The following is a 22,811-nucleotide window of genomic DNA, read 5'->3' as shown; positions in this document are numbered from 1 at the left end:
TGCTCAGACAGACCTAAGAAACGTTTCTGTGTGAATATTTGATCAGTTATTACGTGTGTCCAGTGTTTCTGTCGACTGAACTATCAATGGCAATAATTAGTTAAGAAATTATTCTTTTGAGCAGCAGCCTTCTTAGACTTAGAGTGGCGAGGGAGATACTGCTTAAAGGCTGCGGATTGTTTCTTCGCCTCCTGAAACCTCTCGATGACCGAACTGACCAGTTCGAACAGGCCAGGCCAACTGACGCCGAACAGGCCAGAAGGTGAAATTGGGGCATTAAGGAGAAAAGCCCTAGTCTGCAGCCCTACGAAGATCAGAAATATTGTCAGGTGTTTATATGGGATATACACAATATGGGATGGGGTGGGGGGTAATAATTTGATATTAAGCCAGCTGATATTAATCCTGTCCACGGCACGAGACACAACCTCAACAAGCTCCTCATACGCAGGGACAGGAAGCAGCGAGGTTTCTGCAAAGTCCCTGCTCTCGATGCTGAGCACATCCACCTCTTCAGAAGCAGATAGCTCAAACATCGGGTTCTCCTCCCAGGCGGAAGAAGCTGCTGCTTGGGCTTCCGCACGGGGAGGGAGAACATCGGTGCTGGCAGATGAAGACTGAGAAAGTGCCTCAGCAGTCTCAGGGTCCTCTGCCAGCTCCATCTGCAAACCCCATGATCTGAGACGACCAAACCACGTCAAACATGACCAGGCGGGACCGCAGCACTCTTTGGGCGTTTCCCAAAGTGACGTTCAAGTTCAAAAGAGTTTATTCCAGACTTGCAAGCATGCAGGATTTAGGCATGTTCTGGAGCCAGGTTTATATTGTAACTAAACTAGGCTACGGCAGTTCATTCAGCCTTAAAGTCCCTGTAAAGTCAAAATGAAGTATGTGTTCTGAGTTTGTCACACCACAGAAACATGTGTTATTAGCCACCCAGCCAAATTTGAATGATAAAAAAAGCCGGCAAGTACATAAAATAAGCTATCAAAATCTTGAAAAAATGAGCAGTAGTCTCTGCTCTCAAACGCTGGGGGCGTGTCCGCTGGCTGCGCTGAAACCACGCCCACTCGCGGGAAAGCTGCCGTCGCCACACTTAACTGTCACCGCTACAGCCGGAATGGATGCTCCTAGGTTTTACAAAGCCATGTTCGAGCCTGGACTAACGTTACCTACTATAATTTTAACATAAGCACACCGTTTATAAGGACACCGATCTGTTTTGTACATGATCGCATCCAGGTAGTACTCATTTCCGTGACGAAGGCATAGCTAGCTAGCAAACTGTAGGCTGTAGTAACTAATAGTACTGACAGTAACTCGCGATCGGCAAACTGATGTGAATGAATGTGCTATATTGTTAGGGGAGGGGCAACGTCAGGGGCTCCAGTGCGTCATCAAGTAGGGGCGTGTCCAGGAGCTCAGGGGCTTCAGTGCGTCATCGAGCCCCCGTTTTAGCCCCGCCCAAAAAATCCGGAACACAGCAATGGTGAAAAACTGTTTAACGGTCTAACTCCACAATTCAGTACTTCACAGATCACAGTCTTTGTAATATGTTTTAGTAATACATTTCTAACATTTATAATGTGTTTAGATTTTTTTTTTAGAATTGCCTTTACAGGGACTTTAAGTTACAGATTCCTACAGGTTCTGTAGATAATTGCTGGTGTGCTACCTTCTTTATTTGTTAAACAAAGGGTGAATTTAAAGGTTAATAATCAATTTAATATTTCGATTTTGATATTCAAATAATGTTTCAATGTATTCTCTAACAATCAAATAAATAAAACAAAGACACAAACTCATATTACAGTGCATAATAGTGAAGTCTTACCCTTTTGATGATTGGTGGTTATCTGTCATGTCTGGTTCCTCGCATGGGTAGTTTTTGAGGTTACCAAGCAATGTGTTGCTAAATAAAATAAAAATGTAAATTTTTTTTTAACAAAAGACATTGTTTACAGTAACAGGGAGATGCTTGATTAAGGGAGATGGCTTGATTAGAAGGAAATGTTATTTGTTTGTGAACATTAAAGATCTCACCTGAACCTTATGTATATATTTATTTGTTTTGAGATTTAGTAAATGATCCTTGTAATATTTAAGATTTCCCAAGCTATCAGTACATTACTCAATGTCTACTGAAGTGCTAAACAAACCGATAGCATACATATACATTTGAGATGGTATTTCCACAATATACAGTGCTATGCATAAGTTTAGACACCCATGCTAAAGTTGACTAAAAAGAGGAATAAAAAATCATCTTTTGGAAATTGAACTTAATGCCTTAATTAAAAAAATGAGGAAAAATCTAACCTTTAAGGACACCAATTTTCTTTGTGAATGAATAATGTATCGTAAATAAATAAATGTTCTTCCTTAAAATACAGGGTGCATAAGTTTGGACACCCCTATGTTAAATTCCCATAGAGGCAGGCAGATTTTTATTTTTAAAGGCCAGTTACTTCATGGATCCAGGATACTATGCATCTTGATAAAGTTGCCTTGGCCTTTGGAATTAAAATAGCCCCACATCATCACATAGCCTTCACCATACCTAGAGATTGGCATGGAGTACTTTGCATAAGATCATCTCTCAATGCAAATCAAACCAGCTATTAGGCTAACTGAAATAAAACCATGCCAATGAGTCCGAAATTTTCGTATGCGTTTTTTCGTGTTCGTCAGCCTTAAAATTCGTCACGCACAGAAACCTTGCACACTGAGTCCGATGCGTATTTATTAAACCTTTGCGGAAAAAAAACGCAAAAAATACAAAATGGATTCGCCAAGCAGTGAGGATGATTTTGTTGCCCTCTTTCTTCTTAAAAAGAGAAAAATAAAAAGAGGAAATATTGGGTCCATCCTATCCTGAGATTGCGCCGAGAGGAAGGAGAGTTTCACCTCCTTATCAAGGAGTTGCAAAATTATCCCGAGCAATTCAAAATTTACCTCAGAATGTCAGTGGAACAGTTTGATGCTTTGCTAGCGATACTGGAGCCACATTAAAAAGAAGACCACCAATTTCCGTGAACCAATCGATCCTGAACAGAGACTGGCAGTATGTCTAGGTATGGACCCTTTTTACAGTCTATGGTATGGACACACACACATGGCCGGCGGAAGCGCTGGGCAGACAGAACAGCTGTATACAGGTTATATTTTCCGAAATTTTGATCTGATTGAAAGGGGAGGTGGCTCTGAATTGTCAAAAAACCTCTCAAAATACTGGCTGTGGATGCGAAAAACGCAGAAAATCGAACCCAATCCAAATTTTTTTATTACGGACGAAAGTTTCGTAGACAGTGTGCAAGCGTGATTGACATAACGTGAGGTCGATTTTTTTTTTTAACGTGCGAAAATTTCGGATGCGAATTTCGGACTCAGTGTGCAATGGCCTTTAGAGTAAAAATATTGCTTTAGGCTACTTCATGAGTTGTGGAAGCTTTGTTTCCGCCACTGAATAATAAATAAATAATACAAATTGCCACTTTTTATCTCACAATTCTGACTTTTTTTCTCACAATTGCGCAGAGTTGACTTTTTTTCTCAGAATTGCGAGATATGTAGTGAGAATTGTGAGAAATAAAGTAGCAATTCTGAGAAATAGTCGCAATTGGGAGATATAAAGTCAGAATTGCATGATATAAAGTCGCAATTGCGTGTTATAAAGTCAGAATTGTGAGATATGAACTATTCTGAGGTAAAAAAAATTTTTTTGAGTTTATATCTCACAATTCTGAGAAAAAAGTCAGAATTCTGACTTTATAACACGCAATTGCGACTTTATTTCACGCAATTCTGACTTTATAACACATAATTGCGAGTTTATATCTCGCAATTCTGACATTTTCTCAGAACTGTGAGATGTAAACTCGCAATTGTGAGATAAAAAGTCACAATTATTTTTTAAAATGTTTTATTTTGTGGCGGAAACAAGCTTCCATAATGAGTTAATAAGAAAAAAGATTTTACAATTCCTGCAAATGCAGTGATGAAGTTCATGTTCTCATGATTTTATAAATCATATAAAAAAAATTCAAAACATGTTTGAAACATAAATCAAATGCAATAAAGTAGGTCTGCATTTTTAATAGAATTAGAAACTGTGTAATATAATACCTGTTTTAACTTGTAAGATAAGTTTTAATTTTTAATTTAGATTTATGTAGCCAAATATTATTCAACGTTTATTTAAAATGATATGGGGTACTTTTACTTTGCCGCAAAGTAAAAGTACACGCATTTGACCAGCCAATGGGATTGTAGCCCGCGCAGTGCACTTTATGCGCGAGAAGAAGTTGGGAGGGACTGTGCACAAAAAACGACGGTTATTCCATGATGGCTGTCTCACTTCTGAGTCCTGACGCTGTCGACGAGGATCTTCAGAGATTGAAAGAAGCCGGAATAAATATCACCGACGACGAAGCACAGAAATTCAGAGGTATGTTTAGTTTTAAGTATTGTGAAAATTCGTTGGTTCCCTTGCGAGTTATGTGCACAGTGCACTTGACATAGTGTCTGTAACGTTAACGTTAGGCCTACTGACGCGTTAGGGAAAACCTTTCTTCGAAAATACTGAACTGACAAAACCAACGTATGGTTATTACGTTTTAAACTTATTGTTATAACAATTATTTGTATTTTTTAGCCATAAATTAAGATATAACTTTTAGCATAACTTATAACGTTAACTTACTCTACCGCGAGACCGCGGCCATAGAAACAGTTCAAACCCATCGCGTTTTGTGTAAAAAAAACAACAACTCAAGATTAACCAACAGATTTATAAATTCAGTTTCCCAGAATGTTCTTATAACTCTTGCTACTTAACCCGTTTTCACCCCGGACGCAAGCGAACGCTTGGCCTGTTTCTATTTTAACGCTTCTCCTTACAGCTAACGTTAGTCAGTCTGGAATTAAATAATTTACGAATATCATCCGTGTGAGTTTACTTATATCAGTTTTATTTGGTAACGTTAAATAACGTTCTAAACGTTAGTCCATGAGAGTAATCATTTAGTCCTGTCAGCCATCACGAGCGAACTAAAGCAGCAGTCAACTGAGGCGAGGACTCGGAGATCGAGGCGTCCGTCAGCATCGAGCCCCTCCAAAAACAGAGAGTGAAGTTTACCATTTATCAAAACTAGTAAACTCGTGAAATAAGTTTAGTCTTTGAGCTACTATTTTAAATAAGTTTGCTTTTAATCATACACTCAGAAAAAAGGTAACCGTTACTCTCAGTACATATTTGGCCTAGTACTTTCAAGTGTACATATTGGTACCTTTTAGCTTTTGTACCTTAGGGTACTGCCCCAGTGACAGCTTTGTACCTTTTTTCTGAGTGTATATGTACCGTTATTATGGTGTATTTTTCTAAATTAAAGTAATAATTTATACTGATGAATTTCCATTGAAAGTTTAAAAATTGTTCAAAAAAGACATTGATTTTATTGTTGCTGTTAAAACCTAAAGCTCACATTGATCATTCTTTCTTTTTTTCAGAAAATGAGGTGGACGGGGATTATTTAAAGGCTCCTTTAAAAAACAGTCCAAGTTCAACAAATTTGTACATGAGATGGAGGCGATAACATTTAGAGCCAGTGCCAGCAGAATCCCACCAACAGAATTCGACTACAGAAATGCAAGTATAACATTGAGTACTATATTTGTCATATGTTTAGTGGTCGACCGATATAGATTTTTTTTCTTTTATGCCTGATGGCGATATCTTAGAATGCAGAGTGGCCGATGCAGGGCTCAACATTAACGCTTGTCCGGGACAAGTGGATTTTTTTGAAGGGACCTGACCGAACAAGTAGTCTGATTAAACCATCAATAACAATAAAAAAAAAAAAAAGAGAAATATTTGAATTCATTGTGCAGCCTTAAATTTATTATCTCTCTTTGTGATCATAAAAATTTAAGGTAAGGAAATAGTGAATGACATGCATTTTTGAGGTTTAACTTTTATTATTATTTCAATTATTATTATTCTGTACTTTTAAATTTGATCCAATAGGAGATTGCTGTCATTGGTGAGGATGCATCCTTTATTGAGGGTCATGTGAATGTCCTGCATATCCAGTACAGCAAGATGCGACTAGACACCTTGGTGGTCAAAGAAAGAATGCAGTGAACTTTTGCATGGCGAAGAAACGAGATAAGAGGTGGGATGACTGTGGAGGATATACTTAAGAAATACCCTTTCTTAAAAACACCCTCAGGGGTCAGTGTTATCACCGATTTTTATATCAGTTTTCTGCTTAAAATAAATATTGAATGTTGATGTAAGATAATAGTATACTAAAATTATACTTATAACTCTTTTGTAACTCTTATAACTCTTTGAATTTTCTAAACCCTCAGGTGAACAAATATATGTGCATTCAAGCTTAGAAATATTTGTACAATGATATTACTAAAGGGAAATGACAATGAAAGAGGCAACATAGAATTTTAAAAATGTCTGATTTTATTCATGTTCATGTGAATGCTTAACTTTCCCTTTCTGTCTATTTGCAGTTGTGTGATAAAGTTGACTGAATGCATTCCATCAGCTGTCAGCGCCAGCCAGCCAGCGCTTCAAGGATGGCTTTACCATTATTGTGCCAAAGGTGCTTGAGCTTGTTCAAAGAAATGCTCCATTAGCCAAAATCTACGAAGAAGCAAGAGAAGTGATGCTTGCAGAAGATCTACCAGGTATTGACATAAAACGTAGCGGTTTTGTGATAATCTATTTCTAAACTTTTAGGACTGATAGTTTTGTTAATTAAAAGTATAGGTGCTCAACAAATACATTTGTTGAAAATGTGTGCTTAGTTTCCATACAGTATATCCTTGAGAAACTGTGATCTAGCGCTGGGCGATATGACCAAAATCTTATATCACAATATGAATAATTTTAATTCACAATAATGATATATATCACAATATAGTTATTTTTGTAGGAAATAAACTTGATTAAAAAAAAACTAGTCTATAAAAAATACTAGTCTAATGTAGAGTAAAACATTCTCAAACTTATTAAAGTAAACAATAATAAAATTAGAACAAAGAATGTAATCACAAGCTATAGGACAAAAAATTACAACAGAAAAAGGATAAATGTAAAAAAAAAAAAATCAGTTGTAATTGCTGTGGATTATTAGGCTGCTGTCACTTTAAAGGCTTAGTTCACAAAAAATGTCATCAATTACTTGTATTATTCCAAACCGTAAGACTATTGTTCATCTTCGAAAACACAAATGAAGATATTTTAAATTAAATCTGAGTGGTTTTCTGTCCCTCCATTTGACAATCCACTCAACTACAACTTTGTTGCTTCAAAAAGTTTATAAAGAGTTCAATCTTAATTTTCTGTCTGGGTTTGCCCTTTCATGCGCAAATTGTATCATTGGTAAAGCATGTATTCACTTGAAACCAGCTTGTAAACAATTTCATGCATTTTATGCAACATTTGTTTATTTCCAGTTACTTTGATTTTAGCAAATTGCAGAAATATGGCTAACAATGAGTAAAGGAAACTTGTTAAACTGTCATTTTGTAATACTCTGATACAGGTCCAGTTATTCAGTTCTGATGGATGTTGCATTGTTTTACTGATATGTTTAACATATTCTTTTCTTCTCACAGTTTGATGTTGATACTCCATACCCAACCATACAATTGGTAGAAACTGACTGGAAATTGGCTTTATCCAAGAGGCTTCAAGTCCTCATCAAAGTGGATGGTGTGGAGGTGTGCAGGGAAATAGGAGCTGAAGAAGGGATAATTGAAGCATTCAGTGCTTACTATGTTTTAAACTTGGCTTATCCACCCTACAGAAAAATACATTGACCTTCCTGCAGCATGCCATAGCAAAGATTACTGAGGTGGGTGGCAAGCCCCTTCCAATAACTGTCACCCGAATAATTAATATCGTGTGGTGAAAATGCTTGGGAATTTTCAACTCCCAAAATCCTTGATGAATTTGAGATGGTAGTAGGTACAAATGTACATGGAAATTAAGATTTGTGCAAAGACATTCAGCGTGTTTCAGAAGTGACTGTTGACAGTGTGAAGTATGCTTTAAAAGATGTATTCATTGTTGACTATGTCCATGCAGAAGAAATTCCTCTATTTTTCCAAATAGAGTACATTTTAAATGTCAATACTGTATGGTTTCTGTGTGGCAAATTTTTAATACCAGTGTCGTATGATTTACACTTCCATGCATACACAGTTATGAAATCAGGGCAAGAGATGGACTTTCAGGACCTTTGACACCTACTCTGCTGATGATAAATTGTGATCCTCAAGAATGTTTAAAAAGTTCAAATTAAATGTGTAGTACTGTGTTTGGTGAAATGTGTGTTTGTGATCAAATGTTTTAAGGGTATAAAGTTACAATTAATGAAATGTGTACTGCTGGAAAAAAGATTGCTTTGTCATTCTTGATGTTCAAAACTTTTTAAAAGTACAATTTACTTAAAGTGAGATCTAGTACTGATCTGGAAAAAAAAGAAATTTCTTTGTGATTCTTAATGTTAATTCTTAAAGTACAAATTTGCCACCATAAGGTACAAAACGCTTGTCACTGGGGCAGTACCCTTAAAAGGACAAATTTGCACCTTATAAGGTACAATTTAGTCACCAGAGGTACATACTTGTCTTTGAAAGGTACATACTGCAAGGGTACTGATATGTACCCATGTATAAGGGTACAACGGGTGTACCCTTGAGAGTACTGCCCCAGTGACAAGCCGTTGTACCCCTAAAGGTACAAATTTTGCACATTTTTTCTGACAGTGAAGGAGTGGCTCTGTTGAGGATACATATCAAGGTTCTGGCGTGGCCTAGCCAGTCTGCAGACCTAAACCCAATACACTGTCAGAAAAAATGTGCAAAATTTGTACCTATCAGTGAACATATCAGTACCCTTGCAGTATGTACCTTTCAAAGACAAGTATGTACCTCTGGTGACTAAATTGTACCTTATAAGGTGCAAATTTGTCCTTTTAAGGGTACTGCCCCAGTGACAAGCGTTTTGTACCTTATGGTGGCAAATTTGTACTCCATACAACACATTAAAAAGGCCAGAATGCTCTTTATCATTTATTAAACATTCAAAATTATTACATTCTCACATTTTCACAGGATGAATATTTTAAGCATTATCACAATGCGTCATATAATAGGATGCATATATTGAGCAATTTTACTTATATAATCAAAAATTGTAAACAGTAAGAATATTAAGCTTAATATTATATTTCTTTTTTTTTAATCAGTACAATACATTTCAACAACTTTTTTTTAGCATGTAATAAAACATGTTAACATTAAGAATCACAAAGAAATTTCTTTTTTTTTTCAGATCAGTACTAGATCTCACTTTAAGTAAATTGTACTTTTAAAAAGTTTTGAACATCAAGAATGACAAAGCAATCTTTTTTCCAGCAGTACACATTTCATTAATTGTAACTTTATACCCTTAAAACATTTGATCACAAACACACATTTCACCAAACACAGTACTACACATTTAATTTGAACTTTTTAAACATTCTTGAGGATCACAATTTATCATCAGCAGAGTAGGTGTCAAAGGTCCTGAAAGTCCATCTCTTGCCCTGATTTCATAACTGTGTATGCATGGAAGTGTAAATCATACGACACTGGTATTAAAAATTTGCCACACAGAAACCATACAGTATTGACATTTAAAATGTACTCTATTTGGAAAAATAGAGGAATTTCTTCTGCATGGACATAGTCAACAATGAATACATCTTTTAAAGCATACTTCACACTGTCAACAGTCACTTCTGAAACACGCTGAATGTCTTTGCACAAATCTTAATTTCCATGTACATTTGTACCTACTACCATCTCAAATTCATCAAGGATTTTGGGAGTTGAAAATTCCCAAGCATTTTCACCACACGATATTAATTATTCGGGTGACAGTTATTGGAAGGGGCTTGCCACCCACCTCAGTAATCTTTGCTATGGCATGCTGCAGGAAGGTCAATGTATTTTTCTGTAGGGTGGATAAGCCAAGTTTAAAACATAGTAAGCACTGAATGCTTCAATTATCCCTTCTTCAGCTCCTATTTCCCTGCACACCTCCACACCATCCACTTTGATGAGGACTTGAAGCCTCTTGGATAAAGCCAATTTCCAGTCAGTTTCTACCAATTGTATGGTTGGGTATGGAGTATCAACATCAAACTGTGAGAAGAAAAGAATATGTTAAACATATCAGTAAAACAATGCAACATCCATCAGAACTGAATAACTGGACCTGTATCAGAGTATTACAAAATGACAGTTTAACAAGTTTCCTTTACTCATTGTTAGCCATATTTCTGCAATTTGCTAAAATCAAAGTAACTGGAAATAAACAAATGTTGCATAAAATGCATGAAATTGTTTACAAGCTGGTTTCAAGTGAATACATGCTTTACCAATGATACAATTTGCGCATGAAAGGGCAAACCCAGACAGAAAATTAAGATTGAACTCTTTATAAACTTTTTGAAGCAACAAAGTTGTAGTTGAGTGGATTGTCAAATGGAGGGACAGAAAACCACTCAGATTTAATTTAAAATATCTTCATTTGTGTTTTCGAAGATGAACAATAGTCTTACGGTTTGGAATAATACAAGTAATTGATGACATTTTTTGTGAACTAAGCCTTTAAAGTGACAGCAGCCTAATAATCCACAGCAATTACAACTGATTTTTTTTTTTTTACATTTATCCTTTTTCTGTTGTAATTTTTTGTCCTATAGCTTGTGATTACATTCTTTGTTCTAATTTTATTATTGTTTACTTTAATAAGTTTGAGAATGTTTTACTCTACATTAGACTAGTATTTTTTATAGACTAGTTTTTTTTTAATCAAGTTTATTTCCTACAAAAATAACTATATTGTGATATATATCATTATTGTGAATTAAAATTATTCATATTGTGATATAAGATTTTGGTCATATCGCCCAGCGCTAGATCACAGTTTCTCAAGGATATACTGTATGGAAACTAAGCACACATTTTCAACAAATGTATTTGTTGAGCACCTATACTTTTAATTAACAAAACTATCAGTCCTAAAAGTTTAGAAATAGATTATCACAAAACCGCTACGTTTTATGTCAATACCTGGTAGATCTTCTGCAAGCATCACTTCTCTTGCTTCTTCGTAGATTTTGGCTAATGGAGCATTTCTTTGAACAAGCTCAAGCACCTTTGGCACAATAATGGTAAAGCCATCCTTGAAGCGCTGGCTGGCTGGCGCTGACAGCTGATGGAATGCATTCAGTCAACTTTATCACACAACTGCAAATAGACAGAAAGGGAAAGTTAAGCATTCACATGAACATGAATAAAATCAGACATTTTTAAAATTCTATGTTGCCTCTTTCATTGTCATTTCCCTTTAGTAATATCATTGTACAAATATTTCTAAGCTTGAATGCACATATATTTGTTCACCTGAGGGTTTAGAAAATTCAAAGAGTTATAAGAGTTACAAAAGAGTTATAAGTATAATTTTAGTATACTATTATCTTACATCAACATTCAATATTTATTTTAAGCAGAAAACTGATATAAAAATCGGTGACATCACTGACCCCTGAGGGTGTTTTTAAGAAAGGGTATTTCTTAAGTATATCCTCCACAGTCATCCCACCTCTTATCTCGTTTCTTCGCCATGCAAAAGTTCACTGCATTCTTTCTTTGACCACCAAGGTGTCTAGTCGCATCTTGCTGTACTGGATATGCAGGACATTCACATGACCCTCAATAAAGGATGCATCCTCACCAATGACAGCAATCTCCTATTGGATCAAATTTAAAAGTACAGAATAATAATAATTGAAATAATAATAAAAGTTAAACCTCAAAAATGCATGTCATTCACTATTTCCTTACCTTAAATTTTTATGATCACAAAGAGAGATAATAAATTTAAGGCTGCACAATGAATTCAAATATTTCTCTTTTTTTTTTTTTTATTGTTATTGATGGTTTAATCAGACTACTTGTTCGGTCAGGTCCCTTCAAAAAAATCCACTTGTCCCGGACAAGCGTTAATGTTGAGCCCTGCATCGGCCACTCTGCATTCTAAGATATCGCCATCAGGCATAAAAGAAAAAAAATCTATATCGGTCGACCACTAAACATATGACAAATATAGTACTCAATGTTATACTTGCATTTCTGTAGTCGAATTCTGTTGGTGGGATTCTGCTGGCACTGGCTCTAAATGTTATCGCCTCCATCTCATGTACAAATTTGTTGAACTTGGACTGTTTTTTAAAGGAGCCTTTAAATAATCCCCGTCCACCTCATTTTCTGAAAAAAAGAAAGAATGATCAATGTGAGCTTTAGGTTTTAACAGCAACAATAAAATCAATGTCTTTTTTGAACAATTTTTAAACTTTCAATGGAAATTCATCAGTATAAATTATTACTTTAATTTAGAAAAATACACCATAATAACGGTACATATACACTCAGAAAAAAGGTACAAAGCTGTCACTGGGGCAGTACCCTAAGGTACAAAAGCTAAAAGGTACCAATATGTACACTTGAAAGTACTAGGCCAAATATGTACTGAGAGTAACGGTTACCTTTTTTCTGAGTGTATGATTAAAAGCAAACTTATTTAAAATAGTAGCTCAAAGACTAGAAACTTATTTCACGAGTTTACTAGTTTTGATAAATGGTAAACTTCACTCTCTGTTTTTGGAGGGGCTCGATGCTGACGGACGCCTCGATCTCCGAGTCCTCGCCTCAGTTGACTGCTGCTTTAGTTCGCTCGTGATGGCTGACAGGACTAAATGATTACTCTCATGGACTAACGTTTAGAACGTTATTTAACGTTACCAAATAAAACTGATATAAGTAAACTCACACGGATGATATTCGTAAATTATTTAATTCCAGACTGACTAACGTTAGCTGTAAGGAGAAGCGTTAAAATAGAAACAGGCCAAGCGTTCGCTTGCGTCCGGGGTGAAAACGGGTTAAGTAGCAAGAGTTATAAGAACATTCTGGGAAACTGAATTTATAAATCTGTTGGTTAATCTTGAGTTGTTGTTTTTTTTACACAAAACGCGATGGGTTTGAACTGTTTCTATGGCCGCGGTCTCGCGGTAGAGTAAGTTAACGTTATAAGTTATGCTAAAAGTTATATCTTAATTTATGGCTAAAAAATACAAATAATTGTTATAACAATAAGTTTAAAACGTAATAACCATACGTTGGTTTTGTCAGTTCAGTATTTTCGAAGAAAGGTTTTCCCTAACGCGTCAGTAGGCCTAACGTTAACGTTACAGACACTATGTCAAGTGCACTGTGCACATAACTCGCAAGGGAACCAACGAATTTTCACAATACTTAAAACTAAACATACCTCTGAATTTCTGTGCTTCGTCGTCGGTGATATTTATTCCGGCTTCTTTCAATCTCTGAAGATCCTCGTCGACAGCGTCAGGACTCAGAAGTGAGACAGCCATCATGGAATAACCGTCGTTTTTTGTGCACAGTCCCTCCCAACTTCTTCTCGCGCATAAAGTGCACTGCGCGGGCTACAATCCCATTGGCTGGTCAAATGCGTGTACTTTTACTTTGAGGCAAAGTAAAAGTACCCCATATCATTTTAAACAAACGTTGAATAATATTTGTCTACATAAATCTAAATTAAAACTTATCTTACAAGTTAAAACAGGTATTATATTACACAGTTTAAAATTCTATTAAAAATGCAGACCTACTTTATTGCATTTGATTTATGTTTCAAACTTATCTTGATGCTCTGCATAATCAATGAAAGGTCATGTGCTTGTGTACCGTTCAGAACCAGTGACAGTCAGTAAATATGTGGGCTATTAAATATATTTGGTTATTTTGTGCATCTCTTCTAAATAACCAACAACTCATGAACATGAATATCTTGCTCTATGTTTAATCTATTTTGGGTGATTGACAATTATGTGTTCACTGAATTGTTGAGATCACTGTGGATGCAGAGCCTAATAAGCTTTTACCATTTCATACACTTTGGCTTCCTCCTTTTGTCACAGATTGTACCTTTGTTTGGGGATTAAATGGTCCAAACATGGACCCTCTAACAGTTGGAAACATATTTGTACCTTTTTTACCACTAAATGGTACTTATTAGTACCCTAAGGTCTAACTATGACCCATTGAGGGTACAACTTCACCATTTGTACCCTAGTGTTCACAAATGTACCCCAACCGTACCCTTTTTTCTGACAGTGTTGGTTATCCTGGCTCGGGTCATTGTCATGTTGGAAGACCCAGCCTCGACCCATCTTCAATGCTCTAACTGAGGGAAGGAGGTTGTTCCCCAAAATCTCGCAATACATGGCTCGGTCATCCTCTCCTTAATACAGTGCAGTCGCCCTGTCCCATGTGCAGAAAAACACCCCCAAGGCATGATGCTACCACCCCCATGCTTCACAGTAGGGATGGTGTTCTTGGGATGGTACTCATCATTCTTCTTCCTCCAAACACGTTTAGTGGAATTATGACCAAAAAGTTCTATTTTGGTCTCATCTGACCACATGACTTTCTCCCATGACTCCTCTGGATCATCCAAATGGTCATTGGCAAACTTAAGACGGGCCTTGACATGTGCTGGTTTAAGCAGGGGAACCTGCCGTGCCATGCATGATTTCAAACCATGACGTCTTAGTGTATTACCAACAGTAACCTTGGAAACGGTGGTCCCAGCTCTTTTCAGGTCATTGACCAGCTCCTCCCGTGTAGTTCTGGGCTGATTTCTCACCTTTCTTAGGATCATTGAGACCCCACGAGGTGAGATCTTGCATGGATCCCCAGTCCGAGGGAGATTGACAGTCATGTTTAGCTTCTTCCATTTTCTAATGATTGCTCCAACAGTGGACCTTTTTTCACCAAGCTGCTTGGCAATTTCCCCTTAGCCCTTTCCAGCCTTGTGGAGGTGTACAATTTTGTCTCTAGTGTCTTTGGATAGCTCTTTGGTCTTGGCCATGTTAGTAGTTGGATTCTTACTGATTGTATGGGGTGGACAGGTGTCTTTATGCAGCTAACGACCTCAAACAGGTGCATCTAATTTAGGATAATAAATGGAGTGGAGGTGGACATTTTAAAGGCAGACTAACAGGTCTTTGAGGGTCAGAATTCTAGCTGATAGACAGGTGTTCAAATACTTATTTGCAGCTGTATCATACAAATAAATAGTTAAAAAATCATATATTGTGATTTTTTTTTTTTTTTTTTTTGATTATGTCTCTCACAGTGGACATGCACCTACGATGACAATTTCAGACCCCTCCATGATTTCCAAGTGGGAGAACTTGCAAATTAGCAGGGTGTTCAAATACTTATTTTCCTCACTGTATATATATATATATATATATATATATATATATATATATATATATATATATATATATATATATATATATATATATATATATATACACACGCACACATACATACATTTTATATTTATAAATAAGCCAACACAAAAAACAAGTGTCTTGTCGATTCAAATTGTATTCTAAAATAAACTATATACATGTTTACAGATTGTGAGCCCTACAATCTACTGTCACCTGAATGCTGCTGTGCCAATTCTTCATATATATTTTAAAGGTCCCATATTGTCAAAATAAGTTTCAAAACAGTCAATTTGTCAGAGTAGTTTGTCAGAACTACTCAGTCACCGCCTTCAGTCATTTCCCCCACCAATGGTGGGTCACTCAGAAAACAACAGGCCAATCAGAAGAGAGGTTCATGAATATTAAGTAGACATGCCAAAATTGACCTGTTCTTGGCAGAGCTCCTGAGAAAGGAACTGTAAAAATATATTGAGATGGTTTTTGGTACTTATACCGCAAATATATATTCTTAAGGACATCAAAACCTAAAATAAAACTTCAGAAAGGTATACAATATGGGACCTTTAAAGATGGAGCTGACCTCTGCCCCAACCTCCGACTTTCACGGCAGTCCATCCAGTCACTGATTGTGACCATGGGTGTAAAAAAAAAAAAAAAAAAAAAGGAGTAGTGTTATAGATACAGATCACATATTTGAGCTTAATTTTATTACAAATTATTTACTTTAAATTTGGGTAGGAAAATTTCAAGTGGAAATCTTGGACACATGCTTGAAAGAAACAGATTTTGAATTATTTTAAAGTGATGCCCTACAAATGAGATTGCTAGTATCAACGTCCCTTTAGATATTTTAGAAAACTGTGAAGGTTACCTTACTGAAGCTGCTGAAGTTCATTTTCTTCCCTCAAGATGACACTATAATAAAAATGTTTTAAAACTTTTGCTTTAAGTGGTGCTTTAAGCTCTATTATACTACTTTGTGCCAAAGTTTGTTTTAAGCTTTGTATTCTGTATCCATTTAAAAGTTAAATAACACACTAAAGTAAAGCAAATACATTTTAAAGGTGTCTGGAGTGTGTGTGGGTATTTCTCTACAGTGCGACACTCATATTCAGAGAACATTTTTGCTAAAACTAACTTGCTAAAACAGCATGACAAAATGAACATACTAACAAATAAATGGAAAGAGAGTGGCATTTGTTTTCTTTATTAATATATTTTTTAGCGATTATTTCTAGAAGCTGAAGGAATCTTTCCTCTCTCTTTTGTCTCCCTTTTTCTCAGAGGCCTCTTGCCTCTGTTCTTGTCTCTCCTCATGCTCTCGTCGCTCTTTCTTTTCTTTCCTCCCTTTCATTAGCCACTCTCCACTCTCTAAGAACACAGGTGTGTTCATCAGCCCCCTGCAAAATCAACACAGAATTGAACATTAGTGATGAACCATGGTCAATCCATATTATTAATATTAATGTTACATGGACAAGTTGAGGTACACTTGTTAACAGTAGCTTGCTATATAGCCAACAAATATTAAATAATATCAACACTGGCAAAGGAGAAATAAAATTGTTGTAAAATAAAAAATAAAAGTTTTGCAACTATCTCATTTAACTGCGAAACAACGAATGTCGTTTAAAGAAAACCGTGTTAGCTACGTTGACAGGAATTAGCTCGGTCTGTTCGGTAATAATAATGATAAAATTTTCATTTCACAAAATTGTACCCTCAATTTACATTATTTAAACTTTTAACAAGTCAATCGTTTACTTATTATGATGTTAAACAAATACAATTTAACCACAAATAAACAAAAAGTGTTTTATAAAGTACTTACACTTACGTCTCAGTTTTCTGCCATTTTCAAATATAACGACGACAACTCCTCTCCCGTGGCATCATGGGATAGTAAAGTGTCTATCATATGCGCACTTCAGAATCTCGCCGGAAGTAGTAGGTCATCCGGGTACTTTTCGCCTACTGTTTTTCGAATTCTATGAATTCGGACATGTACTCTGCTCCCGTACTGTTTTTCGCATACTCTATAGGGAAGTATTCTATTTCGGACGCAGCATACGTCGTCTCCTTGCTCCTCCGTCCTCCATCCTCCATCCTATGACCCGGAAACCGATCGAGCTCAGCCATCTTTAAGGACATCTCAATTCTCTAATTGCACCCCAAGGAGTCGAGGATTGAGGAGTGAGGAGGCTTCCTGAGGAGTTATGAGCGAGGACACACAGGTGTATCCTATGCGGAAGAGTTTTATCGACTAAACGTGACACACATACATTCTCCTCCCCCTTCACATCGGTCACAATCATTTTAATTTATACTTTACCTCTGCAGCTTATACACATCTCACATATTTCAACAGGGTATCTTGCTTTATTATTATTTATTATGAATTTCTTAAAAAACCAAACTAATACAACACAAGGGCAGATCCTTTGAGCGCTGCTGATGACGCTATGAAGTGACACTCGAGTGATCAAGTTTTCCAATATATAAAAAAGCTTTCATTCAATTTCTCCGTCCTCATTTTCTTTCCTTGCAGCCTTCCCTCGCATCCTACAGGAGTGGAGCTGATACGTGAGGAAAGGAAATGAGGATGCACAAATAAGAATTGAGAAACACCCATAGAGTTCTAGGCTGTGTTCCAGTCCACTTTCAGACACAGACTTGCAAACTTCTCCCCCCCTTGGGGGAATCCCTGCCGCCATTTTGATTTTGAGATAAATATATCTTCCTCTAACCTTTATTGTTTTGTTTTTTTTATTAGTGTTGGGTATTTGCACGTATTATACTTGTAGAACTTTAATATTGACTAAGATCAACATCAATAAATGTAATTTAATAATACACTATGAAGAGCATTGCAAATTCTTAGCATACACATATACACTGTTTTATAGCCTATTCTTCTTATTTGGGGTTTTACAGCAGCCGGCATCAAAAAGTTGCATTGCTGCCATCTATGGAACTAGCACCTTAGTGCACTATATCCTGCTATACAGTCCAGTGTCTATTAAAAATAAATATTAAAAACAGCGTTTTCTGTTCCTTACATCTGTTCCTTACGTTCAAATCAAATTATAGGCTAACTCAGAAGTTTAAATGTTTTTTTTTTTTTATAGCCCTCATCAAATTATTTACAACTACTGTCAGCTGAGGAGGATGGTGTACAGAATCAGATGAATAACAGAAAAAGCACAAGGAACAGAATGTTACAAATTAAGACAGATGAATAATGATAGTCTTACCCTTCTGATAACAACTGAGATTCTGTCTTAACTGGTTCAGAAGATGGGGGTCTTTCAGCTTACAAAGCAATTTGATGCTAAATAATACAAAAATATAAATAAAATAAAACAATTATTTATTTTTAATGGATGGGAGCATTATAACACTAAAAAACCCTAACCGTAACCTTTATTGCTTTTAAAAAAAATTTATTAGTGTCGGGTATTAGCAAATATTATACTTGTAGATCTTTATTATTGCTTAAGATCAACATCAATAAATGTAATTTAATAATACACTATGAAGAGCATTGCAAATTCTTAGCATACACATATACACTGATATAGCCTACTTTATGTAGGGCTAAATTTTATTAAGTCATATAGCCAACTGCAAAGAATGTCTTGACAAGTCAGACATAATTCAGTTTAAGATCATAATTTAGTAAAATGGATCTACTTACAATAGGCTGTATTAAACAGTCCGTCCTTCCTCAGCTGATAAGGAGAACTAGACGAATAATTGGATCACAACGCTCATTTAAAGTCAACGGCCATTTTCTGAAAGTCATGTGATTTTTAGGAAAACCCTGTTGTTTTTTTTACTTTCACTTTCTCCGCTATCATCTCTTATGGCGGTGCTATTGGCTGGAAATGCTGTCAGTCATCATTTCAGCGTTTCAGCTTTTTCAGTGCATGATTTTTGTTTCAAGCTTGTAGTTTTTTTTCCCCTGGTGGTTTATTGTTTTTGTATTACTTTGAAACTTTGAATCTTTATTTTTCCTTTATTAGTTTTTTTTCTCCCATTGTCTTACAACCATAGACTGTAGAAAAAAAAAAAGTTGTAAGGAAGCGGCAACCTCTCTCTTGAAGCCAATATGGAAGTGACTTAAACTGCAATTCATCGACTGGCCGAGACAGGCTCCTAAACGGAGTTAATTCCATATATCCCCCATGTTAAAATGCCCAAATTTACAGCAGAAAAAAATATGTTTACAGCCTGGTACAAAAATTGGTTTTGGTCTATATAGCTAATTTTGCACTTAATGAAACTGTGAGGGGGCTGAATTTTTTTATAATCTTTGGTACTCTATAAAACCCCTTTCCCTTTTCTCGGTTAGAACGATTGGAGCAGCCGTAAACTACACAAAACATTTTCAGACAGCAGATCCTCAGCTACTTCGCTTCCTGCACGCCATCTGAATTTTGCGCTCTCGCAAAGCAGCAATGTGATGTCATGTGAAACCAACCTATTCATTTTTGCTTTTAACTATTATAATATTTTTGGAAGGGCAAAAACAGGAACTTTAACTATTGGCTTATATCAGCTCCACCCACGTCCCGCATCTTTGCCCATTTACGTTTATCCGGGAGTGACGCGCTGCCAAGATGGTGAAGGCTGGCTCCGCCCACTTTAGGCCTCAAAGATGCTTGTGTCCGAGTGTGGTCAGCCTGGCTTTGATGTCAAAAAACTCTCGCAATGGCGAGGCGGATGTGTTGGATTCTGCAGTCGAGCACAGTTTCTCTGCACCGATTGCGCTGATCAAAACCATGATGGGAAACGACTTGCGGACGACACAGCTTAATGCTCATTGGTTTAACCCTCTGGGGTCTAAGGTGTTTTTGGGGTCCTTGAGATGTTCTGACATGTCTGACAACGAAATGTTGTCTTTCATATGTCTGTAACATAGGTCTTTCGTTTATATAAGAAATATAAATGTTAATTTGCAGTTTAATACGTTGCTTATACAAATACATTTTATTTCAACATATTTCAGTCGATTTTTACTCATCTTAGTATAGCAAAATAGTTTGCTAAAAGCAGATCATTCATTCACACACAGAAATACGATTCAAATTTAAACCGTCGTTGTGGTAAACAGCGCGCATCTCTGCCGTTCATTCATTCACACACAGAAACGCGAATCACTTGAGAATGAAAAAACGTACTACAGTATTCCTCAGCTCAGGATCCGTTGCTCCTCGAAATACCCGCATTTCTGAGGTACATTTTCCATTATTATTATTACAATAGTATTATTCCTCACAGCGCTGCGAGACGGTGTAAACAAGTACAAAGATCTGAATAAACTTGATGTGTTTTCTCGAGCTGATGTGGGCGTTCACAAATTGCATGGATTGCCTCAGTCATTTGCGTTTGAATAGCGCGCGCTCTCCGTGGGCGGGGTCACATTAAAACATAATAAGCTGAGATGAGAACGACTGACATCTCTCTCTTTTCATACAGATTACATAAACTGAGAATATATGTTTTTTATAAAAAATACTTCATTTAAAAGAAGAGCTTCATGCCTGTGTGTCTGTATGCCTGTTTGACTGAGTATTCGCTGAGTTATTGTTCATTTTCGGACGCGTTTCAGAATTGACTTCACTGACAGAGAGAAAGCAGAACTCGCATCATGTTTATTTTTCTTTATTTGGCAAAAAGCACAACACTTTGTTTTTATTGTGAGTATACACAAAAATAATACACACTTAACAGGATCGATTGATGTATGAAACTGGTTTGTAAGATCAAAGTCAACAGAGTATTTGGAGTCTCGTTTGAACTGATAAGAAAAAAAGTGAGCAATCACGCCGGCGTGATTGTGGACCCCAGGGGGTTAAACAACCGTGAAGTATTGTTCTCTATGAAAATGTTTGATTTTAAAACTCTGATGTCATGTTTTATGTCCTATAATTTATGTGTGAATATTTCCAAACTCTCTGACAGTGTGATCTCTATATAGGTTATGTGATGTCATTTTTATGTGATTTCATATTTTATGAAAGTCATTTTACTTTCAGCCACAGCCAGATGAAATCTAGACGCACCCTAGCGGCAGCAAATTTTATTTTGCAGCCAGGGTAGTCTAGCAACTCTCCGTTAGCTTTCGAGCTGGAAAAAACAAACTCTAGTCAGGCCAATCACATCGTGTATAGAGTCGGTGGGCAGGCTTAACATAATGACGACAGAGTTGCGACTGTTCCGCATGAATTCCCTGAGTTGCTGCTGCACTAGGACTTGAAGATAAGCTTTTCTTTGAGAAAAGAACAAAGAACGGCACTTAAGTCATTCTTTAAAAAGGAAGATGTGTTCGGAGCATTGCTGACCGGATACAGCAAAAGTTTAATCTATCAACTGGCTCCGCTGGTGGGAAAATGCTCTGGTTGGTTGTAGCGCTATCATATTGCGTGCAGAGGGAATTTGAAAGACAACTGTTTATCCCGCCCCTCGAATTGAGCCCTGCCAATGGTGTGTTCCCAGACCCAACATCTTGATGTGGGTCTGGCTTGCCAGGCTACCAATGTGCAGCATCTGCCTGGATGATGCGACGACAGCCATATTGCACCAGAGAGACAGAGTGATGAAGCCAGTCAGTATATGGGGATGATTAGGAGGCCATGATGGACAGACGCCAGTGGGCATCACAAAATGGTCTTAATTTCATTGCAGTCATTGGTTTAACGAGAAAGATTGAGAACTTAGGAGAATCCTGGATGTCACTCCAAGATATCTCCCGAAACCAGATGGGCTACCCCCTGGGGTACATGAATTGACCCAAAAATATTGGTACAACCCTTTTGTTCTGGTCTGGGTATTTAAGGCTAGGGGACAGAGCAGTCTTTGGGACCCTTTACCAGGAACATCCGCCATACCGTGCTGTTTCAGTGTTTTCCTATTGGAAAGCACTGACACACCACTGTGTGTCTCTGTCAGGAATGTATTGCTTACTTTTAGAGTCATCTTTGAGTAATTGATGTCATGTATTTATTATTTCTGAATTGGCTTTTAATCACTTGTGTAATTGGCATGATACATTTTACCTGATAAATAAATGTTACATCTTTATTTATTCTGCATTTTTCAGAAATCATTATTTTCTAGTAGATTAAAGTGCAGTCTGGTGTTTCCGCAAATCTCTGTCCAGGATAGATCAAACCAAAGGCACTATGAATGGAGCATGGGGCACATCATTAGGGAGACCTTCCGATTTCTGACTATCACTGACTTAGCACGTTGCAAGCTCACAACTATTAAAAAAATTACACCTTTGTTATGAGTCAGCAGTGAGTGGCCACTTAGGGTAAAATAGTTGCACTGTACCCTCTGACTCTTTCAGGACTGGCTAGTTTGTGATCGTGAGCGCACATTTGTGGTCCTTAATGA

At 36.7% G+C, this 22,811-nt stretch overlaps 1 protein-coding gene and 2 long non-coding RNA genes across 5 annotated transcripts in view; 1 reads left to right on the top strand and 2 right to left on the bottom strand.

The window, feature by feature from the left end:
• The window catches only part of LOC311284446 (uncharacterized protein), a 29,224-nt gene extending 10,014 nt beyond the window's left edge, over positions 1–19,210 (bottom strand). Inside the window, exons 1-3 of the mRNA XM_084399480.1 lie at positions 19,105–19,210; positions 18,662–18,738; positions 1,835–1,912 (exon numbers count right to left, since the gene is read on the bottom strand). Of these exons, the coding sequence (XP_084255606.1) occupies positions 1,835–1,863 (29 nt within the window). The 5' untranslated portion in view covers positions 1,864–1,912; positions 18,662–18,738; positions 19,105–19,210. The remainder of the gene's footprint in view (positions 1–1,834; positions 1,913–18,661; positions 18,739–19,104) is intronic.
• LOC311284292 lies at positions 5,182–8,496 on the top strand. 2 transcript variants are annotated; one of them, XR_014626182.1, is made up of 4 exons: positions 5,182–5,647; positions 6,026–6,173; positions 6,529–6,705; positions 7,639–8,496. It is a non-coding gene; the product is annotated as an uncharacterized lncRNA (long non-coding RNA). The 2 variants fall into 2 exon arrangements; XR_014626183.1 differs by having other exon boundaries at positions 6,026–6,232.
• On the bottom strand, positions 9,079–15,374 carry LOC311284332. Of its 2 annotated transcripts, none has more exons than XR_014626196.1 (4): positions 12,210–15,374; positions 11,625–11,831; positions 11,152–11,328; positions 9,079–10,218 (listed from the first exon to the last, which is right to left on the bottom strand). It is a non-coding gene; the product is annotated as an uncharacterized lncRNA (long non-coding RNA). The 2 variants fall into 2 exon arrangements; XR_014626197.1 differs by having other exon boundaries at positions 11,684–11,831; positions 12,210–15,371.
• Positions 19,211–22,811: the final 3,601 nt, after the last annotated feature.

Source organism: Rutilus rutilus (assembly GCF_951802725.1).
Source record: "Rutilus rutilus genome assembly, chromosome: 24".
Lineage (NCBI taxonomy): Eukaryota > Metazoa > Chordata > Actinopteri > Cypriniformes > Leuciscidae > Rutilus > Rutilus rutilus.
This window is presented reverse-complemented; position numbering and strand designations above follow the sequence as displayed.